The following is a 27,040-nucleotide window of genomic DNA, read 5'->3' on the forward strand; positions in this document are numbered from 1 at the left end:
TCGCGTGATTTGCAACTTTTGGCAGCTTTGCATGTTACGGATAGTTTGAGCGGCTGGAGGGCTGCAGAGTGTCAGAGGAAGGAGAAAAAACAGCGGTAGTCCTTTGCAGAGAAACACACGACAGCTGCTTCTGTCATTGTGGAGGTCAGCTGGGTAAGTGACACTGTGTAATCATGTATTTTATATCTTTATTAAACATGCTACTAGCTTAATACTGATGTGCACATCGCATTATATGCAGCATGAGAGAGCCGTGTTGATGTGGGAATGAATGAGAGGGTCTAGAACATTATCTCACACTATGTGAACTGGGATAAAACAAAGTTGAATACCAGGTCAGACAGAGGCAAAAACACATCCGCTTACACTCACGACATGTCAGACACGCGAACATGCGCTGTAGACAGACATACATACACCCACGCACGCTCACTGCACGGTCACACACACTTGCTCAGTACTCACGGCCACTCAAAGACATCACATCCACCTCACTTCCGCGTTATCATTTGCTCACATACACATCACATTAGTCCTCAGAACACAGGAGAAATATTTGAGTGATTTCAGGGATCATCTTTAATATAGTTTATTTTACATACTCTTCAGTTTAGAAGTAATGCAATCACTGTCAGTTCATAAAATGTAGAATGTGCTTCCCTCTGTTCTGTACTTGTTTCAGTGTCTATTATGATATATTCTGCTTCTATTATGAGCTTATATAGTGTTTGGTGTCTAAACGATACACCATAATTTATAAATTGCTCAACAGTCACTGTGTACAAGTGATACTGTAGAGTGAAAACCATAGATGTGCCTCTTTAAAACCACAAAAAGTGCATCAGACACATAGTAAATGGATTGATTGTTATTTTACAGCTTTGAATAGTGGGTTAGTCTTGCATCTGTTGAGTTGAGGTACTGATCTGAACCTTGTGTAATACTTCTTCAATGAGTAGAATTTATTGCTGCTCTTTTCTAGCTTTCGATTTGTTAAATACAGTCATCATTCTGCGCACATGTGGTGTGTTTAAATTAGGGCTGCAACAACGAATCGATAAAATCAATAATAATCTATTATTAAAAGCGTTGGCAAACGAATTGCATTATCGATTCATTGTGTCGCGCGTTTCACTCGTCATGTCGCGGCGCCGTCTACCTCACCTGCAGAGCGAGTTGAACAGAGCGAGGTGGAGGCAGAGCAGAGGAGGTGTTTTCAAAGGGAAGTAAATTCAACACATGAAACATGACCAGCACGGAGAAAACAGTTTGACCGAAGTCCTCAAAAGTATGGGAGCATTTCACGCTTCACAAAACAAAGACATGCAGCGTGTCCATTACATGTGAATGCACGCATCTGAAAAAAGCACTGATGACGGACGGTCACGAGCGGGCCACTACGTGGTCACGTGACCGCGCTTTCAGCTTGACGGTCCGGTAGATGAGTCCGATAAACACAGCGGCTGGGCCGCAAACTTTCTCTATTATTTCGAAAACACTTCAGGGAAAAGTATTTCTAAAGCATTTGAGGCGAGAAATAATCTGTGCAGCAGCTGAACCTGTCCTGGTTTTAGTTCACTGACGGCTAGTTTAGACGTTTAAAGACAGTAGAAGTCGAGTCTACTTTATAAAAATGAGCTGCAGGTAAACACACCGGATCGCAGCTGGAAACGCACCAACCGGCCACATGCGATGTGTCGCATCTAGTGGACACGCACCTTAAGCCACTGCATTATCCTACATTTGTTCCGTTTTAAAGTGAGATAACGTAATATCAGTCTCTCTGGTAGCTGTCTGATGCTAGGGTTTGCTATTAATGACAGAGATGGGGCGTGTGTGGCTGTGAGAGAGAGGTTTAATTCCACTTTCATCAGCTAAAGCATGGTTTGAATGTGCATTACAAATGAACGGAACTTGCACACTATAGTGGTAATAATTTGAAGATTAAGCCTGAAGTTTTAATTTTCTGACAGGATCTGAGTGAAGATACTGGTCTGTGTTGGAGTGAGGCAGGATGAACTGCATTGACAGGCTTTATGATGAGAAAGACATCATATCCACCACAGCAAGCAGCTGTTTCACTGAGAGCATCCTCATGAATGTCACTGATGTGAGGCCTCAATGGTTGAAGATGAAGGCTTCCCTATAATGATCTTATTTGTTCTGTCATTCCAAATCTTCTATTTCTGAATAAAGAGGCGGAAATTAAAAATATTTTTTTATCCGATTCATCGATTATTAAAATAATCGTTAGTTGCAGCCCTAGTTTAAATGCACGTCTGGTGAAGCACAAGCAGCTTCTAACTGGCCTGTCAGGACTACACTGTGGTTGACATGTCAGTGTTTGCATTGGTTGAAATAATCTTGAACCACTGTTGGCTTCACTGTGGTATGATGAAACATAAATGTGTACAAATTTATGTTAATATTTGCTGTGATTTCTTCCTCAGTGTTTCTTCTAACAACATGAAGCCCACATGGCTGCAGTTGGATTCCCTGCTGCTGCTGCTCTTGGAGTTGAGCTGTGTGTCTGCTCAGGAAGGCAACAAGCCCAATTTTGTCCTCATGATGGTGGATGACCTCGGAATTGGAGACCTGGGCTGTTACGGCAATACAACTCTGAGGTAAAAAAAACAAAAAAAAACATGTTGCAGTTGTCATTATGTGAGGCTGAAAGGCTTTGAGTCTGGTTTTGCTCTTTGGGTTAGGAAGATGATTCATATCGACAGTCATTCACATAAATGGACCAAATCTGTAATTCTGCTCCTTCCAAAACTTTGGACTTCCTCTTGTTTTATTGATTTATTTTTTTTCATTTTCTTTACTTGCTGTCTTTGCAGACTACATTTTTAAATTGTGTTGAGTGTTGTTGTGTTTGATTGTGGATGTTCTGTTCAGTAACGCAGCCCTAGAAAAGCATTAAAAAGTCAGAAAAGGTGAGAATGCTATGGGAGTGAGAGATGAAAAAGAATGACAACAAGAAACCCAGGAAAAGTGAGTCATCACTGGCTTGGCCTACAAAGGACGTCTGACTTTTCATCGACAAAGGGCCAGTCCAAGACCTGGAGAAAGATAGGAATGACACAGCAGAGACAGCACGAAGAAGAGATTAGAGTGAAACAGTCAATGATTTAAAATGCTAAGAGTAACTGACAGAGAGGGATTAGCATATGAAGTTTTCAGCATATCAATAAATTCATCCCTTAAACTCAGTCATTTTACCACTGGCCAGACGGTCAAAGGCTTTGCCTGTCTTGTGAAAAAACAGCTGATGACTGTGCACTATTGGAACTTTAAATATGTTGGACACAGTGCGAGGAATGAAAAGCTAAAAGTTCAATTCAATTTACAGTCAAATTGTCTCAAATGCTGTTCAGGTGCGCTCACTAGTGCGGAAATTACGATAGTTTACTCATGTTAGCTGGCTCCATGCCCAATTAATTTCAGCTACTGGTATGTTACGTAATGTTAGCTGGTCATCAATATTTTGTGAATGCCTGTTTAACTTGTAAAATACGTTATGAGTTATCTTAAGCTAATGACTTTTCTCCGATAAGTCGCTGCCCTATTTTCCAGTACAACACTCCTCTGACTCTCTGACCTGCTGCCTGGGTGCTTCACGTGATGTCACTTTCAAGGCCGCGCTTTCGCAAATAATTAACGTCACATTAACTCCCCACAGAGTAGATACTGAGCAAGATAGTTATCTGTAGATTACCTTGGTACTCGACACAGTGCAGGACTCTGCTGTGAAGGTGGAGGCATGCGGCAGTGGTGCATTTGTGACAAACGAAAAAAGAAATTTGAAGGAGCGGCGGCCAGGATTTAGGAATGGCGGCCCACCACGCCTAAATCAACGTAGAGGAAGCACTGCAAGAAGTTGTGCAAGGAGAGACGTGAATCTATGAACACAGTGGCTTATTTCCTGCTTTCACTGAATGGTGCCTTTGCTTCAATTACAGATTGTGTTTGTGTGAGTCTGCTCGATGTGTTTGCATCATCTTCATGAAGCGATACAAACACACACAGTCAGTGTTGTGCTTCCAGTTTGCTGTGCCGCAGCAAAATGCCACAAAAATGAATCAATGTGAGCAGTTTTTGCAGTCGTCCAGCGGGGCATTCGGATAATATTTCAAATGGGAGAGATTATTCGTCCCCCATGACACAAGCGCAAAACCAGCGAGGCTACATCAGATGGTTTCCCATTTCCGCGCAGCATCAGGCCCATTATTTCCTCTCCTCTTCGCAGTTGCAGTTGAGCTCCTTGCAGTTAAGCTCTTCCCCGAGGCTCCCCCTCAGAAAGCAAATGTGAATTCCAATGAGGGATTTACAGAGTTGATGATGTGATTTTTGCAGGACCCCCAATATTGACCAGCTGGCACGAGAAGGGGCGAAGCTGACCCACCACATCGCTGCAGGGAGCCTCTGCACGCCCAGCAGGGCTGCGTTTCTCACCGGACGATACCCGATACGCTCAGGCGAGTTCAAACACACCGACACAACACGGTGCTTAATGTTGGTCCTCAGGCGATGTCCGCAGACAGCTGAACGGTTTAAACACTGCCACATCTAACAGAGCCTTACCTCTTGCAGGAAGTTATTGAATTATTCAGAAGGCAGTATGTACAGTATGCTTTATTAAAACACAAAAACAGTCTTGTCATTTTGAAAAAGACTGACAATTATTCCCATTCGTATGAGGATTAGATTTCTCATTGTCCAACCCCTTTTTTTCCCCCCCTATCTCCCCCCTTTTTTCTTTTTAAACATACGGTCAGTTTAAGTAGTGTTCGACAAAAAATTGCAATTTAAGAAGATTTTATGTCAAAGTGAAAACAGAGTTCTAAAAGAAGTGTTGATTAATGAAAATTATAAAACAAGAAATAAGTGATGACCTAAGCTTTCCCCTCCTCTACTGTATCTGTGTAAAAACCCATGCAAAAGTGCACAAAATGATGTGTTTTTTCCTCTCCATTTTTCTTTTCAAAAGGCAGAGGTGATAATTGGGAACCCATTATTATTATTATCTTATGATTATATCATATATTAGATATTATGTTCTTACTAATAGTGCACATTTTTCAAGCACAAAGTATTTATAATCTAAGCTGTAGACACACATCATTTTAAAATTAAGGCAGATTGTTTTTCTCATATAAAGGGACATGAAAAACTATTCACCCTTTTCAGAAATTTTCCCATTCTATTGCTTTTTAACATTGACTCATGGCTGATTTAGATGGCTTTTTTGACAAGAATGCATGGACAACAGATTTCTACAAAGTGTCACCAATTAATTAGAAGTCATTGCATAAGTATTTGCCTGCTTCATGTCAGTATTTAGTAGATGCACTATAGACCGCAATTATAGCTGAAACCTGTGTGGATTTTGCCATGTTGTTCTTTGCAAACTGTTAAAAATACATGCAAATGAATCTTTAAAACAGTGACCGAAAATAATGGGTTCTTTTTATCCCAATTTTCTTTTCAACAGGCTTGGCTGATCATTGGGGACCTGGCGTTTTTATCTTTAATGCAGCATCTGGAGGTCTTCCCAGCCAAGAGGTCACCTTTGCTAAGCTTGCCAAACAACAAGGCTATGAGACCGCTCTTATAGGTACACTGCAGTTCTCCTTCATTTCACAAGTTGTGGATTTTTTGGCTCTTACTACTGTTTTTTGTTTGTTTTTTGTACTTCAACCCTTTCAGACATGGGATATGTGAAACTGAGAGGAAAAACTCATACAAACAGCTGAAAGGAACAAACTAAATGTTATCTCCTGTTAGTCAAAACCTGAATTACATTAATTATTTCTCTGCCAAGGAATGTGGCATGTGAGTTATGTGACGATCGGCGTACGTTTGTCTGTCTGCTAGCAACATTATTAAAAAATGGGTTAAGGGATTTGGATGAAATTTTCAGGGATGGTCAGAAATGACGCCTGATTCGATTCTGGCAGTGATGCAGCTTATAGTCTGGATCCACAGATATATCAAAATTTCTCTATATTTGCGAGATAGTGGCACGGTGTCACTGTAGCTAAGACAACAAGTGAACACTACATCAGCTGTCTGCTGACGATCACATGACTGCGATCCTACTACATAATCACCACTGTGGACTTATCAGGACTTATCCGTCAGAAATGATACAAGGAACATTTGATTAAATTGTGGGCGTGTTTCCGAGTCAATTCCTGCCGCCCGCTACATACATAGGTCACACGACCCGGTATCCATACATAATGTACACATGTAGCCTAGCTGCGCTAGACAACCCACGGCAACGAATTTATTTCTCTGCCAGGGTGGGTCTAGTTACCCTCCATAAGGCTCGAGGCTGGATTCTCCTAAAACTGGCCGGACCAATCACCATGAAGTGTAGAGTCGGAAGGCGGGCGTAACTAAGTGACGACAGAGGCGCCACGATTCTGACAGAAACAACCGGCGCACAATAAACAGTTATCTTTCGACTCGGCTTTGGCCACAGCCCTTAAAGGTTTGAAGCTAAAATTTAACTTGAAAGATAAACAAAGGATGGCACTGAAGTGTTTCATTGAGAAGAAAGACGTATTTGGACTTATGCCGACGAGATATGGTAAATCCTTACCAGTTGGCTCCGCTGGTTGGGAAGCTAATGGGACTTAGCCACAATCCGCCGGCGCTCTAGGAACTACGTCAGCCTATTCGTTGCGCTGATTGGTTGTATACCTACCCAATTGCTGCAGAGTGATTTGATAGACAACCTTTTAGCCCCCCTCCCTCCCTGTCCAGCGTGCCTAGACCCTTGCATCTTCAGAGCATGGGTCTAGCGCGGCTAGGCTAGTACACATGCATAACACAGGCCTGTGCTCAGGGCAAAGTCATTTTGTTTGTGGGTACATCTATATTAAGTTGCCACATTCTATGTTGCTGTGATTTTTGATCATCAATAACTAATAAACAAATGCTGCATTAGAAAAAAATGCTGCATTGTTGACAGTGCCATACGAGCCTTGGTGGAGTACTGTGCTCCCTGAGTGCTTTTCTTCTTAGTTTTGTGATTTTTGGTGGCAACCTGTGTCTTTTGTTTTCTGTAATGTGGTAAACGATGTTGAAATCATAGACTGTATATATAGTGGACGTAGCATCTGGCTCCAGAATTGAAGCCAACCCGGAAGTGTCAAAAACTTGCAATATCACGCCGTCCGCTAGGGTTGGCTCCAAAAAGCTTTTGCTCCATAGACCCCAATTCATTTTTGGAAAAAATAAAATATGATAGACTGATTTTCTACAGCTCAGGATTTTTTTCCCGTTAGTTTTCATGGTCAAAATGAGAGATCAGGTGGCCGATCTTAAAATAAATCAATACTGAATTTTAAATAAATCGTTAAAGTTGGCGGAGCCAGGGGGCGTGGCTATACTTGATAGACAGCAACAGAAGCGTCTGCGGTAGAATGTGGGCGGGATAAGAGAGTCCTCAGCCAATCCTGCCCCTAGTTGCTCTCCGGTCCAGTCTGTTTGACGCTTTTTACGTCACTGGCTCCAAAAAATGCAAAACGGCGACCAGGAAGTAGCAAAATCCGGGCTTCATTTTCTCGGCTTTGAAACCAACGGGTGACGTCACGGTTAGTTTACGCTTGGTTGAAATGTTAAACCAGTTGAGTGTGTTAAATCTTTTACGTTTGTAAATAATAGAATTATTTCAAATTGATGCAGTTTGAATCATTAAATTTTTAGGTGATATAGAATGGCGGTGTACTTCTTTCCGTTGTGTATTGAACAGCTTTTCTATTGTTGCTGTTCAAAAATGACTTTCACTTTTCATGTTTTTTTTCTTTTCTGATTTTTTTCTTTGCATTTTTTTTTTCTTGTCGGCAGGAAAATGGCACTTAGGACTTAACTGCAAGAGCAGTGACGATCACTGCCACCACCCCAGTACCCACGGCTTTAAATACTTCTTCGGTATCCCTTTGACCAACCTGCGGGATTGCAAACCCGGACACGGCACCGTTTTCCAGATCCAGAAACATTTTCCATTTGGGACGCTGGGCATCATTTTGGTCACTGCAGTTTTCCTCCACCAAGGCAGGATCATCACCATCCGCAAAGGGCTGATCCTGGGCTTGCTGTCTCTGGTGGTTGTGGTTACAGTTCTGGGAGCAGGACTTTTCCTGATGATCCCATATTTCAACTGTGTTCTCCTGAGGGACCACAGCATCATAGAGCAGCCATTCACATCTGAAAACCTGACGCAGAGGATGACTCATGAGGCGGTGGATTTCATAGAGAGGTATATGGCAATATTTCTGATTCACATGGACCAGGAAGCTCTGCGAGTCTTGCAGATAGACTTCATTAATGATCAAAATTGTCCTTCGCTTTACACAGTTCATAATTCTGTGCCACACGTAGCATTTTAGAGAGCCCGCGTAGTAAAGAAATCACATTAAAAACAAAGAAAGAAGCACTTAAGCTGTAAATTCCTGACTTCGATCTGAAGTGTCACTTCAAAGAGCGCAATTTTAAAGTGAGTTTGCTCCTTCACTTTTATTTAAATGCTGTATTTTCCATGTCTGCAGGAACTCAGCCAGACCTTTCCTGCTGTTTTTCTCTTTTGTCCAAGTACACACAGCCATGTTTGCTTCGGTGGCATTCAGGGGAACGAGCCGTCACGGCATCTATGGGGATGCCGTCCATGAGGTGGACTGGAGTGTAGGTAGGTCAGAAAAGTTAGCGCTAAGTCTGGCGCTGCTCTTTGTTTTTGCGATTGCCAGCAAAACCCATGAACACAGCAAAGCACACAGTTTGTTCAGCCTTAAAGCTCGTGTCCGGAGTTTGAATCGCAAACTCCGAGTTTGAATCGCAACGTCTCCCAAAACACTGTTGGTCCCACCCTCCCTCTGATTTCGCCCCTTTATTTGTGCACGCGCGCAGTACCTGAGAGGAGTGCCCGGAGTGCTGCAGCATCTTGCCTGTTTTGATGTTTAGCAGACAATGGATATATCCGAGGTAAGTTCACTCTTCTACATTTAGAAGTGCGTAGCTCACGCACCTCTGCATGGGCGTGCTTGCTGTCCACGTAACCGTTGATTGACAGCATGACAAAGCGGAAGCTCGAACTTGATTGGCTGGCTGCCGATCGGTGCTTTTTGGAAAAACATGGGGGTCTATGAGAGGAAGCCGGATTTGCATATCACGTCATACTAACATTATATTATAGTATCAAATTAGACTAACACATTTAAGCTTTGTTAAACAATGATACATAAATTGAAGACAAACGGAAACTCCGGACACGAGCTTTAACCCATAAGAACCCAGACTCATTTTTCCTAAAAGGACTGAATGAGTTAAGGTCAGACATAAAACTTTACAAGGAAGAGAACTGGGGCGCTCAAAGTGTTTGTTACACTGGTGTCACCGTGGTTCTTATGGGTTAAATACTTTCTGACTTCCATTTCTGTCAGTGACTCTTGGCTTAGAGCCCATTTCAGTTAGGTGCCACTAGTAGAGAGAAGAGCAAATAAATCATTTCATCTGACAAATTGTGCGCTACTTTTTAGTCATTCATTGTTTTTAGTTGTGGTTTTGCAGCCAAAGAACTGAATGTTTTTCGCCAAGGCTGTTGGAGAGTAAACAGCTAAAGAGGGACTGAATGCTGGACTTACAGTCACCAGGAGACATAAACATCACTCTAAGTGAACGAACTGTTAAGATCCCTGTTCCTCTCCTTCCTTTTCCCTTCTTTCTCCTTTCTTCCTGTCTCTTCCTTGTCTCTCTTTCTCCTACAGCTCTCCTCACTCTCCCCATGTTTTATCTCTCGTTGTTCTGTCCCTCTGGCTCCCTCTGTCTGCGTCTCTGTGTCTTTCTGCCTGCTTCATTTGTCTCTCACTCACTTGCATGCACTCCGTTGATTACACCTATGAGGACATATTTACTGATCACTTTCCCAAAAAAAAAAAAAAATGCTTGAACTTAACATTGGTTTAAAGATTTTAATAGTGTTCCCAAGTACTTTTGTTTAATCAAATATCATTGTTTGATCACATTATCAATATATGCAGACTGTTGTGTATATTGTCTGTTCTCAGGCCAGATCATGGAGACCTTGGAAAGACTGAACCTGGGAGAAAACACTCTTGTTTACCTGACTTCAGACCAGGGGGCTCACCTGGAGGAAATATCTGCAAGTGGGGAGGTCATGGGAGGATGGAATGGAATATATAAAGGTATAACATGAAGCGAAATTGACTGAAAAAGCAACATTAATTCATTTGAATCTACATAAACATGGTACACAACCTACCGAGCGTTTACAGACCAAATGATGGGATTAGAATTAAAAATTAAATGTTCTAAGATACCAAGACATGGTCATAAGTTGAAAAGATTTTTGACGACAAATGGTGGAGCTGTTCAGATGTCAGTGGTAACTGACATGCCAGAATCCAAGATGTCAGTCTTTGGAGATGTCCTCTAAAGCCATGTTGATGAGGGTTTGAATCAAGAAAGTGAGTGAGAATTTAAATGCTGTTTTTATGTGCACAATTATCTAAATTTATCTTCTTCCTACCACAGCAATCAAGGATCAATCAGAAAAGGACATCACTGGAATGCTGTGTTTGTATAGTATTATTTTAAAAATAAAGTAATACAAAACAGTTTTAAGGTATGCTGGTGATGTAGGAACAAAGGTACCATTATTTGATGAATGGATAGACTTTAACCATAGACTGTATATATAGTGGACGTAGCATCTGGCTCCAGAATTGAAGCCAACCCGGAAGTGTCAAAAACTTGCAATATCACGCCGTCCGCTAGGGTTGACTCCAAAAAGGTTTTTCTCCATAGACCCCAATTCATTTTTGGAAAAAATAAAATTTGATAGACTGATTTTCTACAGCTCAGGATTTTTTCCCGTTAGTTTTCATGGTCAAAATGAGAGATCAGGTGGCCGATCTTAAAATAAATCAATACTGAATTTTAAATAAATCTTTAAAGTTGGCGGAGCCAGGGGGCGTGGCTATACTTGATAGACAGCAACAGAAGCCTCTGCGGTAAAACGTGGGCGGGATAAGAGAGTCCTCAGCCAATCCTGCCCCGAGTTGCTCTCCGGTCCAGTCTGTTTGATGACGCTTTTTACGTCACTGGCTCCAAAAAATCCAAAACGGCGACCAGGAAGTAGTAAAATCCGGGCTTCATTTTCTCGGCATTGAAACCAACGGGTGACGTCACGGTTAGTTTACGCTTGACTTTAACCCATCCAGCCTCTTCCAACCCTTTGAAGGAATAGTGACATAAAACCAAAGCTAACACACTTTTATAAAAAACAAGAGCCTCCTAAAAGTATTATGTAGTTTGGTCCCAGTCATGAGGGAAATGACTTTCCATTGGGGACGCAAATCTGAAACTATTTGCATTGCATTAGCTGACTGCGTTATCAGTTCATAATTGTTAAAGTGTAAGAGATGCAGTGGAGATTTTTCGATACACAGAAAAAGGGCAGCTCAGTTAAATTAGACATTCAGTTGAAGAAACACCGTCATCAGAAGAACTCAGAAGAACTTCATTGTCATTGCACACTTTCATATACTATGAAATTTGTTTTCGAGCTACCCTGCCAATAGCAGCTCGGCATCGCCACCGTGCAGCGCGCCTGTCTTGAGGAAAAAGGAAAAAAAAGAAAAACGTATGGGAACGGGGTAGGGGTGGCAGAGGGTAAAATTTTAAATAAAAAAGGTTCGTTAAACAAATGAAACCTCCGAGAGTGGGAAATTCAGTCTGACAAGGAACCTAAAAAAAACCAAACCCACAACAGACAAAGCATGACAAGGTTAGCTGGGATAAGGATCTTCGGCTAGACTTAATAATGTCAGCACTGCTTAAGGGCCATTATCCACCACAAGAGTCTTTGTGATGGTGCCCCATTGCTTGCTAAACCCCCACAACGTCTCCTTCTGCCTTAAGCTTAAGCAAATATGAAAATTATCTACACTTCAGTGTGAACACAAAACAAAGTTTTCAACCCTGGTTTTAAGAAATAATTCATGTTTACTTTGGTTTCAAAGGAGTTTTCCTTTCAAGGGCATTAAGCTAGAATATGTCCTAATAAAGCAGAAATAACTGGATTCTCTGCCTCAGAGCTTCATCTCCATAGCCTAGCCCTGCTAGACCCATGTTCTGAAGGCAAAAGGGTCTAGGCACGCTCGACAGGGAGGGAGGCGGGCTAAAAGGTTGTCTATCAAATCCCTCTGCAGCAATTGGGTAGGTATACAACCAATCAGCGCAACGAATAGGCTCCTAGAGCGCTGGAAATCAGAGGATGCGGTAGTTCGGTGAAGCCTTATTTATACAGTCAATGGGTGAAGCTCAAGTATATCACAGACATGTTAACAGAAAGATTATTCAGAGTCGGTGCTCATGGAGCTCAACGAATGTTGTCGTTTTTGTTGTCGACCCTGGCAGAGAATTAAATTCGTTGCCGTGGGTTGTCTAGCGCGGCTAGGCTAGTTGTTTCCGGTTGTTTCTGTCAGAATCGTCACGCCTCTGTCGTCACTGAGTTACGCCCTCCTTCTGACTCTACACTTCATGGTGATTGGTCCGGCCAGTTTTAGGAGAATCCAGCCTCGAGCCTTATCGAGGGTAACTAGACCCACCCTGGCAGAGAATTAAATTCGTTGCCGTGGGTTGTCTAGCGCGGCTAGGCTATCATCTCCATTGTCTTTGGTCTAAATTGCATTGTTCCCTCCAGGAAACTTCCCAGGAAATTATTGAAGCAAAACCCCACAGCACTATAATACAATCTTTCAGTGGTATGTGTTGAAAACTTCCAGTCATGAATACAAAATTGTAATTAAAAGAAGAGTATTTATTTTATTCACATACCAGACCGGAAGTGAATTAGTTGTTCCTAAGAGAGCTAGCAGCAGGCTGTTGGCAATGATTTAAATCTCTCCACCAAACAAAGTTCACAGTATGGACTCAGATTTGATGTCATTTTTCTGTTTGGGCTCAGTAGACCTGATTCAAAGAGCAGGGAGAGTTTTGTAAGGCAGGCACTGTCTGCTATGCCCTTTTATCTCTGCAAGTGGCAAGTCTTATGAAGCAAGTCACTCCTTTAGTTACCAACCCAGCACTGTTTCGAGGCCAGACATGCTGAGTTATGATAGCTGGATGAGAACTACTTTCATGACTTTGTGTTCTTCTTTATTCCTATATGAGCAGCAGGGAAGTCCACAAATTGGGAAGGAGGGATCCGGGTCCCAGGAATTCTGCGCTGGCCAGGGAAGATTCCCAGCGGCAGGCAGATAGACGAGCCCACCAGCAACATGGACTTGTTTCCTACGGTGGTGCAGCTGAGCGGAGCTTCAGTCCCAGAGGACAGGTGAGGCTGCACAGCGCTGAGACAGATCTGCTTCCACATGTCAGTCAAAACAAGTGCAGCCTGAAATCTAGGTCGCATTTTAAAGAAGGAAGAGATAGGGAGAGTCTGAGCGATTCACTGGGTGAATCTGAGCTGGGGAAACATGTTTGCTAATGAGGAAGGGGTGTATTAAGGTAATCCAAATGCTTTGATTAAAGGTTTCTTCAGCTATATGATTAACAGTAATGAGTGATTGTGTTTGTATCAGAGATGATTATTTACAGTGGATGGTCTGTTCTCTGGTCTGCAGGGAGATGGACGGTCATGACCTGATGGATCTGCTGCAGAGGAAAGTCGAAAGGTCAAACCATGAGTTTCTGTTCCATTACTGTAACGCCTACTTGAACGCTGTCAGATGGCATCCTCAAAACAGTAAGTCTGTTGCACATCTTGTATCCATACTCCACTCACACAGACACTAAGCAGGGGCCTCATTTATAAAACATTGCGTAGGATTCATACTAAAGTTTGCGTACGCCGAAAATCCGAAATGGGCGTATGCCCTTTGCCCCTGATTTATAAAACTGTGCGTAAGCACAGCTGCATGCAATTTCTTTATAAATCACACACCAGCTGGAAGATTGCACAGGTGGATCCACCTCACATTCCGCCCACAACACACCCACATTTTACCATGAATGGTCAATGCAAAGTAACTCATGAATGTATCTGTATATAAATAAGCTGCTGATCCACGGCATTTTACGCAGCGCCGGCCGGCAGTCTTTTCACTGCTGTGCGTCAGGATGAATGAGTCATGTGTGACCCAGGCCACCCTGCCACTAAATTTGCTATGATCATGTCCGATGTACAAATAATTTGCACACTGATTGAATGTGCATTTTTTCGGTTCACATAGACAAATTCATTTTCACTCGGGAGTTGTGGTGTGAAGCATGTGTGCCTGCGTGCCTGTACAGGGCTGATTAATGGTTGGACGCTCATCCCATTCGGCCGCATATGGATAAATAAACAAAATTCTTTACTTTTTTTTTTGCCTTTTTACTGTGATAGTTGCAGTGAAGAGTGACAGGAAATGGGGAGAAGAGTCTGGGGAAGACATGCATAAAAGTGCCGCGGGCAGGAACCGAACCCGAGCCACTGCGTCGGACACCACCCCTGCAAATGGGTCTTCTGCTTTCCCTGATGAGCCACACGGGCGCCGGGTGATCAGTAAACAGAATGAGTTAATAAAGATCACCGCACCGGCCCCAGATACCGGCCCTTCGGTCAAACGACCGAATGAAATAACGTTCAATCCGCCCCTGTTAATATATGAACATAGTTCTGCAAATACAGTCGTCGGCCGAATGGCGCACTATATGAACATCTACAACAATAAGGGTTTATGATTATCCGGCTCTACAAGTCTAATATGTGATAACAATAAAGGTTTGAGATCAATCTGGTTTCAATTCACCACTTCATCCTCTGGCACTGCCGTTCCCTCTGTCTCCAAAATATGCTTCAGCAAGCATCAAAGTTGGCGCACTGGTGCGCACGTTCTCACGCCAAGTTTGTTTTAGAAATCACAACGTACACAGCGTACGCCACTTTCTACGCAAAGTTTGTGATTTACGCCCTGTTTTGTGCGTAAGGAAGCATCAAGAATCAAGGTTGGCGCACATTGTCACGCCAAGTTTGTTTTTATAAATCACAACCCGTTTTGTGCGTACGCAAGCTTTATAAATGAGGCCTCAGAAGTTTAAGCCGCTTTTATTTGTAAAATTTCTAAAAATTTGTTGGGTTTGTTTGGCCCAAATGACTCCTTAGGACTTGTAAGGAAGGTCAGGAATTACCACTAGGAATTCTCAGCTGGTGACAGATCTCAAAACAAAGAACTGACTGAGGATCTGAAAATAAAGCTAACTAATGCCTATAAAGTGAGCCAAGTGAGAGAGCAAGGAATGTCTTTGGAGGCAAGCAGTAGCAGCGTTTGATGAGAAGAACTCCTTGACAATGATTGAGAGAGTGCACATGCATTTTTTTCTGTCAGCCAGCAGTAGATGACTCCTCTGGCCACAAAAAGGAGTCAGGAGTGATGTGATTGTATGTTTGTGGGGAAAAAAACAACCCATTTCTCACTTGATTGATAAAAAACTGTTTAACATTGAATTTATTGTTTCAATTGCCTGTTTCAAGTGCTACAAGGAACATAAGCTGAAGCTTTTGAAGTCACCCTCACATGCTTCTGAACCTCAATGAAACTCTGGAGAAATCTTAAACATGCTGCAAAACTGGTCTCAAGACACATTACCGTTCTTAAAAATGTCCTTGTTTTTGAAAGAAAATGTATCTATTTTTAATTAAGATATCATTAAATTAATTCTAACTACATTCTAGATAAGACATTGCTAATGTGGTAAATGACTATTCTAGCTGGAAACAGCTTTTTTAATGTAATATCTCCATTGGGGTACAGAGGAACATTTACAGCAACTGTCACTCCTGTGATTTCTAATGGTACATTGTGTTAGCTAATGGTGTTGAAAGGCTAATTGATGATTAGAAAACCCTTGTGCAGTTATGTTTCCCTCAGGATTATTAAAGTATCTATTGTGGGAAAATGGCATCTAGTAGCCTAGCCACTAGACCCATGTTCTGAAGGTACAAGGGTCTAGGGCCGCTCGACAGGGAGGGAGGCGGGCTAAAAGGTTGTCTTTCAAATCACTCTGCAGCAATTGGGTAGGTATACAACCAATCAGCGCAACGAATAGGCTGACGGAGTTCCTAGAGCGCCGGTTTATTGTGGCTAAGTCCCATTAGCTTCCCAACCAGCGGAGCCAACTGGTATATTAAGGATTTGCCATATCCCGTCGGCATAAGTCCAAATACGTCTTTCTTCTCAATGAAACACTTCAGTGCCGTCCTTTGTTTATCTTTCAAGTTGAATTTTAGCTTCAAATCTTTAAGGGCTGTGACCAAAGCCGAGTCGAAAGATAACTGTTTATTGTGCGCCGGTTGTTTCTGTCAGAATCGTCGCGCCTCTGTCGTCACTTCGTTACACCCGCCTTCTGACTCTACACTTCATGGTGATTGGTCCGGCCAGTTTTAGGAGCATCCAGCCTCGAGCCTTATGGAGGGTAACTAGACCCACCCTGGCAGAGAATTAAATTCGCTGCCGTGGGTTGTCTAGCGCGGCTATGCTAGGCATCTAGTGGACACGTGGCTATAGTCCTCTTCGTCATTGTTTACAAGAGTTATGCGAAACCTGTGGATTCGCGCGATAACCCAAAGACCCGCCTCCTTTCACACATTAGCCAATCACAGGGGTTATTCGCCCCCTGCGCTCTCGCACACATTGGCTCGCCGCCTTCTTTTTCTGAGGTGTTCGTCTTCTTTTGGAGATAATGTCGGTTAGCAAACCAGCTCATTTGCGCATTACTACCGGGCTGAAGTGTGGAGCAGAAGGTTGTCAGCAACAGAAAATATTCAGTAATAAAAAAAACAAAACGGCAAATTTACCGGTTGCACATGTACGAGTAGATGAAAAATTTACTCACGGTTTCAAATTTTTGTCGTAAAACACGACCATTTAGTCGCAGACTGTAACAGTGTCGTATGAACACACTGACATTTGTTTGTCTGGTATTTTTCCAGCTGCAGTATTTCACAAAGCATGACATTTCTTTCTCCGAGTAGCCATAAGATTGAATGAAGCTCATCTAAATGGCAAACTGACCATAAAACAAAGTGTCTAAAGGAATGTAACCCCCACTGGTTTTATCTGTTTCTTCAGGCAGTTCTGTGTGGAAAGCTTTTTACTTCACTCCAAACTTCTACCCAGAGGACCAGACGGCCTGTTTCCACACACAGGTCTGCTTCTGCTCACCAAAGTACGTGACCTACCACGATCCTCCACTGCTCTTTGATCTCACCAGGGACCCATCAGAGACCACACCACTGACCCCTGACACCGAGCCGGTCTTTCACTCTGTCCTGGCCGCGATGAAGGAGGCCGTGGAGATTCATCAGAGGTCGGTGAAGCCTGTGGAGGGCCAGTTAACTGCAGGGAAGGTGATATGGAGACCGTGGCTGCAGCCCTGCTGCTCTACACTCACTCAGCTCTGCCAGTGCCAGCAGGATCAATAGACTGTCAGGCTGCAGCACAAGATAACTATACTTAATAGTGACACTAAACTAATCTCATCTGTGACCTCAGTGCTACTTCTGACCCCCTGAGACTTTCACACAGCAGCCTCAACGTGAAACCGAAATCAGAACATTATTCCACCTGTCATTCACAGTAACAAAGAAATAGCACACATATTGTTACTGCTGTCACGTCACCCCTTCATTCCATTTCCCATGGTGATCCACAATTCTTTCATCCTTTTTTACCATCTGTCATACCCCCATCTTCTTGTTATCACACCTTTCTATTTGCAAATGTTTACCAGACTCTCTGATCCAATCACCCTTTTGTTCTGTTGTCTTACCCTCTGTTACTGATTAGCAACTAGACGCAAATTAACCACTGTCCACCTTGGTATTTACTTTGAACCTCCTCCCGACCCTTTGATCCATCCTCTGATATGTTCCTTTTGTCTTACCCTCTATATTTGTACACAGCCCATCCCTACCCTTTGATCCATCCTCTGACATTCCTACAAAATGTATGCCCTGAAAATGCTCTGGGTCAATTTACCTTTGCAGACCCTTTGTAAATCCACTGCACTACCGGAAATACTAAGAAAACACACCATTACAGCAAACTTTGAAGGACCGAGACTGAAATTTCTTCTACAAAAGCAAAATCAGTGTACACAACAGTTTTTTTTTTTTTTGTAATCAAACACATGTACATTTTCTTGTGGTTGCTTTTATGACATTTATTTACTCATTACCTTTTCCTGTATAGAAAACAGTATTTGCTCCTCATTTGGAAGCTTTTTTTGTAGCTGCAGAGAAAAAAAAAAAGTAGATTGGAATTCATCATTCAGTGAACAGCTGCATTAATTGCTGATGTTTTTGCAAGCGCCGTGAATGTAAAACCATCAGGAGGCAAACTTGCACTGCCATAAGTCACCGAAGGCTGATCTCATTTCTCTACTTTGAGCCTCCGTCCTCCTGCCTGTGACCCAGGAATTGATCTCAGGGTGCCATCTTGACGGATGCCTCAATTCCTAAAATGCATCTGGAGGACAGAGCAGGAGAGGCTGTGTGTCTTCGATGCATCTTTTAGCGGAAGTCTCTCTGGTATAAGATGCGTAGCTGGAATTAATGAACCACTGGAGCAGATCTGACAAATATGGAATGTGTAACATACATTACTGTTCAAAAGTGTGGAGTCACCCAGGCAATTCCATGTGACTTCATGAAAACTCACTTTTATCCATGTGCTAACATAACTGCACAAGGGTTTTCTAATCATCAATGAGCCTTTCAACACGATTAGCTAACACAATGTAGCATTAGAACACAGGAGTGATGGTTGCTGGAAATGGGTCTCTGTACCCCTATGACATTCTATTAAAAATCAGCTGTTTCGAGGTAGAATAGCCATTTTTATAGCCACATTAACAATGTCTAGACTGTATTTGTGATTCATTTAATGTTATCTTTATTGAAAAAATATTTTTCTTTCAAAAATACGGACATTTCTAAGTGACCCCAAACTTTTGAATGGTAGTGTACATCATTGTCACATTAAATATATACTGTAAATGCCATCCCTTATCTGGTGGAGATCATAAAATATAGTAGCAGGCTGTAACAGAACACTGCACCATGTCATATTGAATTGACGTCACTTCACTCCAAAAGTAAGGGTGGCCCAACTCCTCCCTCCTTGCGTCTCTTCCTCGCCTCCCCCACTCACAGGGGAGTCGTGGAAATTAGTCGAGGATGGCCAAATTGAGAGTCGAATGGGAGCTCTCCAGATATCAGAAATACACAAAAAAGCATAAATGAGAGGCTCGAGAGCTGAACAATATATTTGTTAAACACAGAATGAGATCCGAAATGGAAGCAGTTATGGGAATCACCCCTACAAGACAAAAGAATGGAACAGTGGGGATGAATGTTTAGTCCAACACTGCTGTGGTTGACTTAATATTTTTGCACTGATGTGGAACTGTTGCGTGCACAACAATATGTCAAATCATGCAGAAAAAAGAAAAACGCTCAGAGAGCGCAGTGCTCTGCCAAGGCTGTTCTGTCGTATCATTTCTAACGGCTGAAAGTTCCAAAAATTTGCGGCAGAAATCATGGCACCATAGAATGTGGCCATTTAATTTAGATATACAGATGTGTTAGCCTAGCCGCGCTAGACAACCCACGGCAACGAATTTAATTCTCTGCCAGGGTGGGTCTAGTTACCCTCCATAAGGCTCGAGGCTGGATTCTCCTAAAACTGGCCGGACAAATCACCATGAAGTGTAGAGTCAGAAGGCGGGCGTAACTAAGTGACGACAGAGGTGCGACGATTCTGACAGAAACAACCGGCGCACAATAAACAGTTATCTTTCGACTCGGCTTTGGCCACAGCCCTTAAAGATTTGAAGCTAAAATTCAACTTGAAAGATAAACAAAGGACGGCACTGAAGTGTTTCCCTGAGAAGAAAGACGTATTTGGACTTATGCCGACGGGATATGGCAAATCCTTAATATACCAGTTGGCTCCGCTGGTTGGGAAGCTAATGGGACTTAGCCACAATCCGCCGGCGCTCTAGGAACTCTGTCAGCCTATTCGTTGCGTTGATTGGTTGTATACCTACCCAGTTGCTGCAGAGTGATTTGAAAGACAACCTTTTAGCCCGCCTCCCTCCCTGTCGAGTGGCCCTAGACCCTTGTGTCTTAAGAGCTGGGTCTAGCGTGGCTCGGCTACAGATGTGTATTATGTACAGATACCAAGTTAAGTGACCTAAATATGTAGCGGGTGGCGGGAATTTATGGGACTCGGAAACACCCTCACGATCTAATCAATTGTTCTTTGTATCCTTTCCGACATAGTAGCATCGCAGTCATGTGACGTCGTGTTCACCTGTAGACAAACAGACAGATGAACAAACACACGCCAGTCGTCACATAACTCCGCCGTTCCTTGGCGAAGTAAAAAACTTCTTTTTTATGTGCAAACCAGAAAATACGCCCTGCAGCACCAACGCTAGCAAAGCTGCCTTATGCATCTGCTTTGATAATTTGGACATAAATGGAAATACACAAAAGCATTTTACATGAAACCTAGAATTCAGTGTGTACCATGTACATGCATTTGCTGAAACTGATTCAAGTAATGAATAAATGCTGTCAGAGAAGATCATCACTTGTCACAGTTCTGATCCTTTTAGTTAAAGATATGTACCGTTTACTGTTTTGGTGCTCTGTTTGGGTTTTGTTCGTCATAAGAACACTTTGCTGAACTAGAGGAATGCCGGTGCAGGCCCTCAGCGACACGCCCGATGATGTGCTGTTGAGAAAATTAAATCCAGAGACACATACCAAGACTCCTGCATTTACAGATAATTCATTTGATTCAGACAAGGGTTTGTTCATCTCACAAGGCCAGACTTATCTCCTCAACACTGGAGAATACCAGATTATAAAAAAATGTCAGTGATGACAATGATGTGACCTGTCACTTGTCTGAGTTTGTCTGGAGTAGCAGTATTTCCTCTCCCATCCAGAGCATTGATTCATTATTCTCTTGGACAAAACCAAATAGAGTCTGAAGGGTCTCTGACAAGCAGCTGCCTGCTGCACTGCAGTTTCTATTTATACTAAAAGTGGGGAAAAAAAGACTCAGGTGTTGCTCATAGTGATGAGCCCATGTCAACACTCAAACTCTGCTTCCATCAGCTTCGTTTCCATCTGCTACTGACGACAAAGAAGCCCTAAAAAGCCGCTGCAGACTAACTGATTAGCAGCAAACAGCAGGCAGACGCAGTTAGAGATGAGCTGGTGAACACGGTGCAACATTTAACAGATTAGAGCAGGAGATGTTTCTCTGGAGATGGTGGAAAAAAGCAGACCAGAGTGGGAACAGTTTATCCCAATGTAATAGGATAAAAAGCTGGACAGGTGATGAAGAAGAAGCAGACAGGATGCTAAAAAAAGCACTGCAACCATTCAGGTACAGCTGTTAATCCCCATCTTTATGATGTCTTTAAAGCTTGACATGTTTTTCACTGTAGATCGTGTGCATTTCTTTTAAATGTCAATTTGCGAACTGTGTGTCTGTGAGGTTGCTACTAATGACAGTCGGTCATCAGACTGATATCCCTGTCTGGCCCCAGTGTTCAGTCTTTGACCAGCAGCAGCGTCCACAGCCGGGCTGAGGAAGAAAAGCAGCTGCACATCAAATCCCACATGCTTTTGTCACAAGACAAAATGCACTGCAGTGTTTCTCTTCATTGTGAGAATACATCGTCCCTCTGTTTGGGATCCCCCTCATCATAGAGTGAAAGAAGTGACAAATGTGGTCTTTTCCCAGCTTTGGTAAATGAAAGTGGGCAGTGGCAGTTTACTGATGTTGAAATCCTTCACTGTCACCGTAGTGCTTGTGATGGCAAACTTTAAGGGAATGTGAGGAATTCCTGTGGAACTACTCCTAGTATGGAGGCAGATGTTCTTAAACGTTGAGCTTAAAACTGTACTTTTTGATAAAGCTCAGAGGTACGACTGGCTTAGGTGACCCCGAACCTTTCCTTAGTTATACTACAAATAGGCCTAGATGTTGAGGTGACTTCCGATGATGCACTAAGCCCCTCTCATTTACTCTCCTTTTTCAATTTTTTCTTGCCACTGTCGCCTTTGGGCTTGCTCTTGGGGTTCAGGCATATGGGTTCTGTAAAGCGTCTTGAGACAATGTGAACTGTAATTGGCTGTATATAAATACAATCAACAAAAATATAAATGCAACACTTTTCTTGCGACATCCGTGGCATTATGCTGTGTGATAAAATTGCACCTTTCAGAGCGGCCTTTTATTGCGGGCAGTCTAAGGGGCCGTTTACACGAGGACGCTTGCATGTAAAAACGTCAAAATATTTCAACAAAACGCCCTATCGTTTATACGAGGACGGCGTTTTGGGGGCTTAAAAACGCAAAAATTTGAAACCGGCCTCCAGAGTGGAAAAGTAGAAAACGCTCCGCCGTTACGTTTCTGTCTAAGGGGCCGTTTACACGAGGACCATCTTAACAAAAAACGCAAAAGTGGCGTCTTGTCATTTCACGTTTAGACGAGCGGTTTTGAAGGAAAATCTGCGCATATACGGTGACTTTATAGTGTGTGGAATTCGATTGGATATGCATGCCAGGCAGCTGGGTGGCGCTGTGCATTCAGAACATGGGTCTAGCAGGGCTAGGCTATCGCTATATATCAGTCTGTGCACTCCTCGCTGTAGTGGATTGCCACCATCTCTCAGCATAAGACACCACTCATCAGGTACTTATAATATTCCTTTTCCAGACAGTTTCATTTCTATTAACACCTTGAGTCATCTCTTATCTGCAGGTTTTAGGTGATCGAAGGATTGGGTTGTTAATGGACCATGAGCCCTGTGATTTAGGGCTGAAAATAAATGCCTATAGCCAGACAGTTAAAACTGAGGAAGTCTCCTGTATGAGAGTTAGCCCTTTTACTGAGGCACTTTGGGTGTTATCAAATTAGTGTTTTTGCTGGAGAAAAAAACACAATTTTCTAACCGAGCCCCGAGGAAACAAAGGTTTGCTTTTGCGGTATTAAAGCTTGTTGGGTTATTTGTGTATTAGCTTGAGTAAAAGCAGCCATCATACCTGCAAGGGGTTCTCCCAGCAGCACTGTTTCTCAGCAGAAGCCTAATATGGTTACAAGCCACAATCATATTTCCCAAAATGAGTTAGGATGCGGATGGAAGCAGAACGTATGAGTGTTGTGAGTTGCATACAAACCAGACCTGAGACGGTATTTGTTCCGTTTGTTCTCTGTAGACTGTTGTAGAATCGCTCTCATTAAGGCGAGAGAACAGTGCAGCTCGAAGATGACAAATGCTCACTTCCGTGAACCGACATTCTCCGCTTTCCACTGGATCTGAACCTGCTTATCACAGTCATAACACATTGCGGGAGTCTACAGTTTTTCAGTGCTGTACACTGAAGTCAACAGCTGAATAATTACACTAACAAATGAGCTGCTTTAGCTGGCCCGTGTCCAGACAGAAGGCCCCTTCAGTGTTTCATTACCGAGAGCGAATTTTCCAACACGACAAGCTGGAACATAATGTAGGAAGAAAGAGAGGGGAAAAAAACCCACACAAGCAGGGGAATTTCTGTGTAGTAATATAGTATATATTATAATATATATTAATATAGTTGTCCAGTAAACTGTAGTTTACTGGAAGCCTTAACTGACCCTCATTAGCAGAACCTGCAGGTGGGCTTACATAACACCAGTGGGGAGACACTGGTGGGTACATCTCTGTGTGGCTGTTTGTTCTTTTAGAAGACTTTTTCGATTTGAATATTTCTTTTTAAAATATTGATGTTTTCTTGACATTTGACTTCATTTGATTCCATACATGTAACATTTTTTTTGCACTCTCGCAGCCTCAAATCATCACACAATTTAGTTTAATTTGACATGTTAGTGATGCTGCACAGGGTTGTACTCGCTTCTGTTGAAAACTGTATCTGGATTACATTTAAATACAGTTTTTTCTGATTCGTTGACCACAAAAAGTTTGTCTGATTAACATCTTATAGCTTGAGTCTTGCTGATTTATTTTTTTTTTTAATTCATGTCCCCGAGTGGAACTTGGATTGATACAGCTGCTGCTAGAGACTGACACATTTTACACCTGAAATGAAGCCATGAAACTTCCTATCATATTTATGAACACGCACTTCATCTATTGTTAATGCCATTCTGTCATCAGATCAACTGTGTTTAAGTGTGACTGACAACAGAAATCAGAGCAGATAAGGGACTTGAAAACATCCGATCGGCCAGAAATGTTGAAATAGTCGGTTTTATTTTCTCATTTTGTATTTTTACAGCTCTCCTTTTCTGAAACATTGAGGCAAAACAAAAACAACAGACGTTAAAAAGGATATAAAGGTGACAGTTTTTGGTTTTAAGATGCTCCAAGACAGACAGCCGGGCTCCTTTGTCAAACCACAACCGTTGGACAGGACCTTCAATCTGCCACTTTATTTCACAAACTGCAAAAAGCATTTAAATTACAAGTATTGATCTTCAAGTATTTGAAACACATGTCTAATACAACTTAATACTGTTCATATAAGAACAAAATCATTCATATGATACCAAATTTTAATTACCGTAATAATGTATTTCTATTTTACTAATGGGTTTCTTCTGGCTGGAAATGACAAATGAATATGTTTACATTGTCCAAAATTACAAAACTGAACATTATATTCCACTATAAAACTGAAAACAGCTGATTTAGTAGTTCTCCAGTCGGTTGCAAGACGTGGCTAAAACCAGAGAACCCAGTGAGCTTGTCTGTCTTAACCCTAAGACAGAGTTGTCACTGGCTGTTCTCCAGGCAGGAAAAGTTTATAAAGTCTCATCCAAGTGTCAGTGAAGGAGTTCTAGATTGGGAGAAACTTCTTTAAAACTCATTTGTGTTTGCTTAAACCAATCACAGCTGTCTTGGATAGCAGTGAGCCAAGGACGGGATGAAGTGGAAACTGGTTTTGGTTTAACAACGGACAATTCTCTGCTCAAGACATCAGAAAAAAACAAAACTAAAAACCTCTGTAAGGTCACTGCACAAATTCGGCCATGCTTGGAAAGTGAAGCTTCTTCCATAATTAGCAGCCAAACACGCGACATCCCGATTATACAGCAAATCTTGTAGATGTACTGTTTGTAGGTCTTTACAACCATTTGTGAAGGAAAATTTACTCTCTAACCTTTCTAAGGTCATAACAGCTTTTTCGTCAGGCATATATGCCATATTTAGCGTGCAATTTGCTGTCATAGGTTGTTGTTAGAAATTTAAAACCAGTAAAACATGACTCAGACTAGTAAAAATAAAAATACACAGAAATATTTGAAAAGGTATCATTAACATCTTTAGAACAATGTCTTCCTGTCTTTTTCTTGTGATTATGTCACATCCTAGCTTGGAAAATCCAAACTGAATCTCCATGTAATCTCCTATCTCCATGTTAGGAGATACAGGAGAGTCAGTTTGGCATTGGGCGAATTGAATCGCGTTTCCCTCCCGGTTCAGTTTGGTACGACCAATCATAGCACGGGAGGCGGGAGTTAATGCTGCGTCATCTTCAGCGCCTGGATTACCCATAAAGATGATGCCGGAGGAGGAGGAGGAGGGCCAAAGCGAATCTTTTTGTGGTCTCTTGGCGTTTTGGATGGCATTAGTCGTTGCCTCTTTTCACTTGACGTTTCCGACGATGAGGAGGCAGTGGATGGCTCGTTACTTTCGCCTTCTTGCCATTGTTTGAACAGACCCGTTCCAAACGTGTGAGTAAATTTAAGCAACTTTTACGCATACGCACCGACTTGGATTGGCTCCGATTTAAAGTTATTCCTAACACCGCTAATCGTTCGGAAGGAGTCTTTTGTTGCGTAGCCTTTTCAAAAATAAGTGTTGTACTTGAGAGTACCCCATGTATTCGCTGATTTTTGTGACAAAAGCGGCAGTAATCATTCAGCGCGACGCTTTCTCGGCTGCATGCCATTGTTGTTTGGACTACATGGACTTCAAGGTCGATTTCTTTGTGCATCACATCCGTGTTACGCTGATTGGTTCTTTCTCGTTCAAGCTGCATTCGTTAGCCCCTCCTTTTTGAAATCGTCTCCTATCATCACAATGCCAGACTGCCTTCATTTGTATTTATATTAATACATAAATAAAGTCAGTCTGGATTTTCCAGGCAAGTCACATCCAGTCAAAAGAATTCTATTGAGCAGACAAAAAAATCTAACTTAACTGTGTGGTATCTACCTGTGTGCTACCAAACCCCCTTCAGGTGAAGTTCTCCTCAGTGAGACAGTCGTCTGGTCGGCTCCACAGAACGTGTCCTGAGGGAGGAGCTGCTCTCACACAGCAGTTCAACCGGCTGAACGCTGATGGAAAACCTGTTCACGTCTCCAGACGCTAGAGGAAATCAAACGGTAACCCGGCAGCGGAGGAGCCCGGCAGAAACATACGGCACATCAAAGACGATGCTCCATCCTCGGGTTCCTGAGGGAGCCTCCAACATCCATGACGGCAGCATGGACTTCCTGTGAAGTGGGTAATGGATATCCAATATTTTTTTTTTCCTCGCTGCTTCCAGCTGGGGGAAATTAAATGCCTCCTTGGAAAATTGATGAGTCCATGTTCACATGAGGGCCTTTCATCATGTTCAGTTGCTGTCATTTCGAGGAAAAGACCCAGAATGTGGATGTGATAAAGCTTATCTGACTGCAGCTCACAATGACACGTAGCATCTTTCTTGCTCAGCTTTATAAACATCCGCACGGGCGTTGATCCTGGGAAGAAAAAAAAAGATGTCTCAAGGATTTGGCCAACACAGGTGACATTTACAGATCAGTCCATCCACACATGGCTGCTGGATCAGGGTGTTTCTCAATACCATCAGTCCACGACTTCAGTTTAAATATTTAATTAAAAAAAAAAGAAAGAAGCTAAAACCATACTGGAAATAAATACAGTG

At 42.5% G+C, this 27,040-nt stretch overlaps 2 protein-coding genes across 3 annotated transcripts in view; one reads left to right on the top strand and one right to left on the bottom strand.

Moving 5' to 3' along the window:
- On the top strand, window positions 1–20,669 carry sts (steroid sulfatase (microsomal), isozyme S). Its single transcript, XM_022195876.2, has 10 exons — window positions 1–153; window positions 2,451–2,624; window positions 4,357–4,478; window positions 5,495–5,617; window positions 7,861–8,272; window positions 8,562–8,698; window positions 10,074–10,211; window positions 13,207–13,366; window positions 13,656–13,777; window positions 17,145–20,669. The coding sequence occupies exons 2-10, from the start codon at window positions 2,467–2,469 to the stop codon at window positions 17,495–17,497; spliced, it is 1,725 nt and encodes a 574-aa protein (XP_022051568.2). The 5' UTR covers window positions 1–153; window positions 2,451–2,466; the 3' UTR covers window positions 17,498–20,669.
- The window catches only part of pnpla4 (patatin-like phospholipase domain containing 4), a 22,320-nt gene continuing 13,625 nt past the window's right edge, over window positions 18,346–27,040 (bottom strand). Inside the window, exon 7 of one of the 2 annotated variants that reach the window (XM_051943095.1) lies at window positions 18,346–18,542. In XM_051943095.1, coding sequence (XP_051799055.1) covers window positions 18,525–18,542 — 18 coding nt within the window. In that variant the 3' untranslated portion in view covers window positions 18,346–18,524. Of the gene's footprint in view, window positions 18,543–24,338; window positions 26,856–27,040 lie in introns of those variants that run through there. The other variant, XM_051943093.1, reaches the window with a different exon arrangement.

This window comes from Acanthochromis polyacanthus, chromosome 22 (assembly GCF_021347895.1).
Source record: "Acanthochromis polyacanthus isolate Apoly-LR-REF ecotype Palm Island chromosome 22, KAUST_Apoly_ChrSc, whole genome shotgun sequence".
Lineage (NCBI taxonomy): Eukaryota > Metazoa > Chordata > Actinopteri > Pomacentridae > Acanthochromis > Acanthochromis polyacanthus.

Coding starts and splice junctions, on each gene's coding strand:
- sts (XM_022195876.2), top strand. CDS start 2,467: ATGAAGCCCACATGGCTGCAGTTGGATTCCCTGCTGCTGCTGCTCTTG. Junction 8,699..10,073: donor TGAGGTGGACTGGAGTGTAG/GTAGGTCAGAAA, acceptor GTCTGTTCTCAG/GCCAGATCATGGAGACCTTG. Junction 13,367..13,655: donor GCTTCAGTCCCAGAGGACAG/GTGAGGCTGCAC, acceptor TCTGGTCTGCAG/GGAGATGGACGGTCATGACC.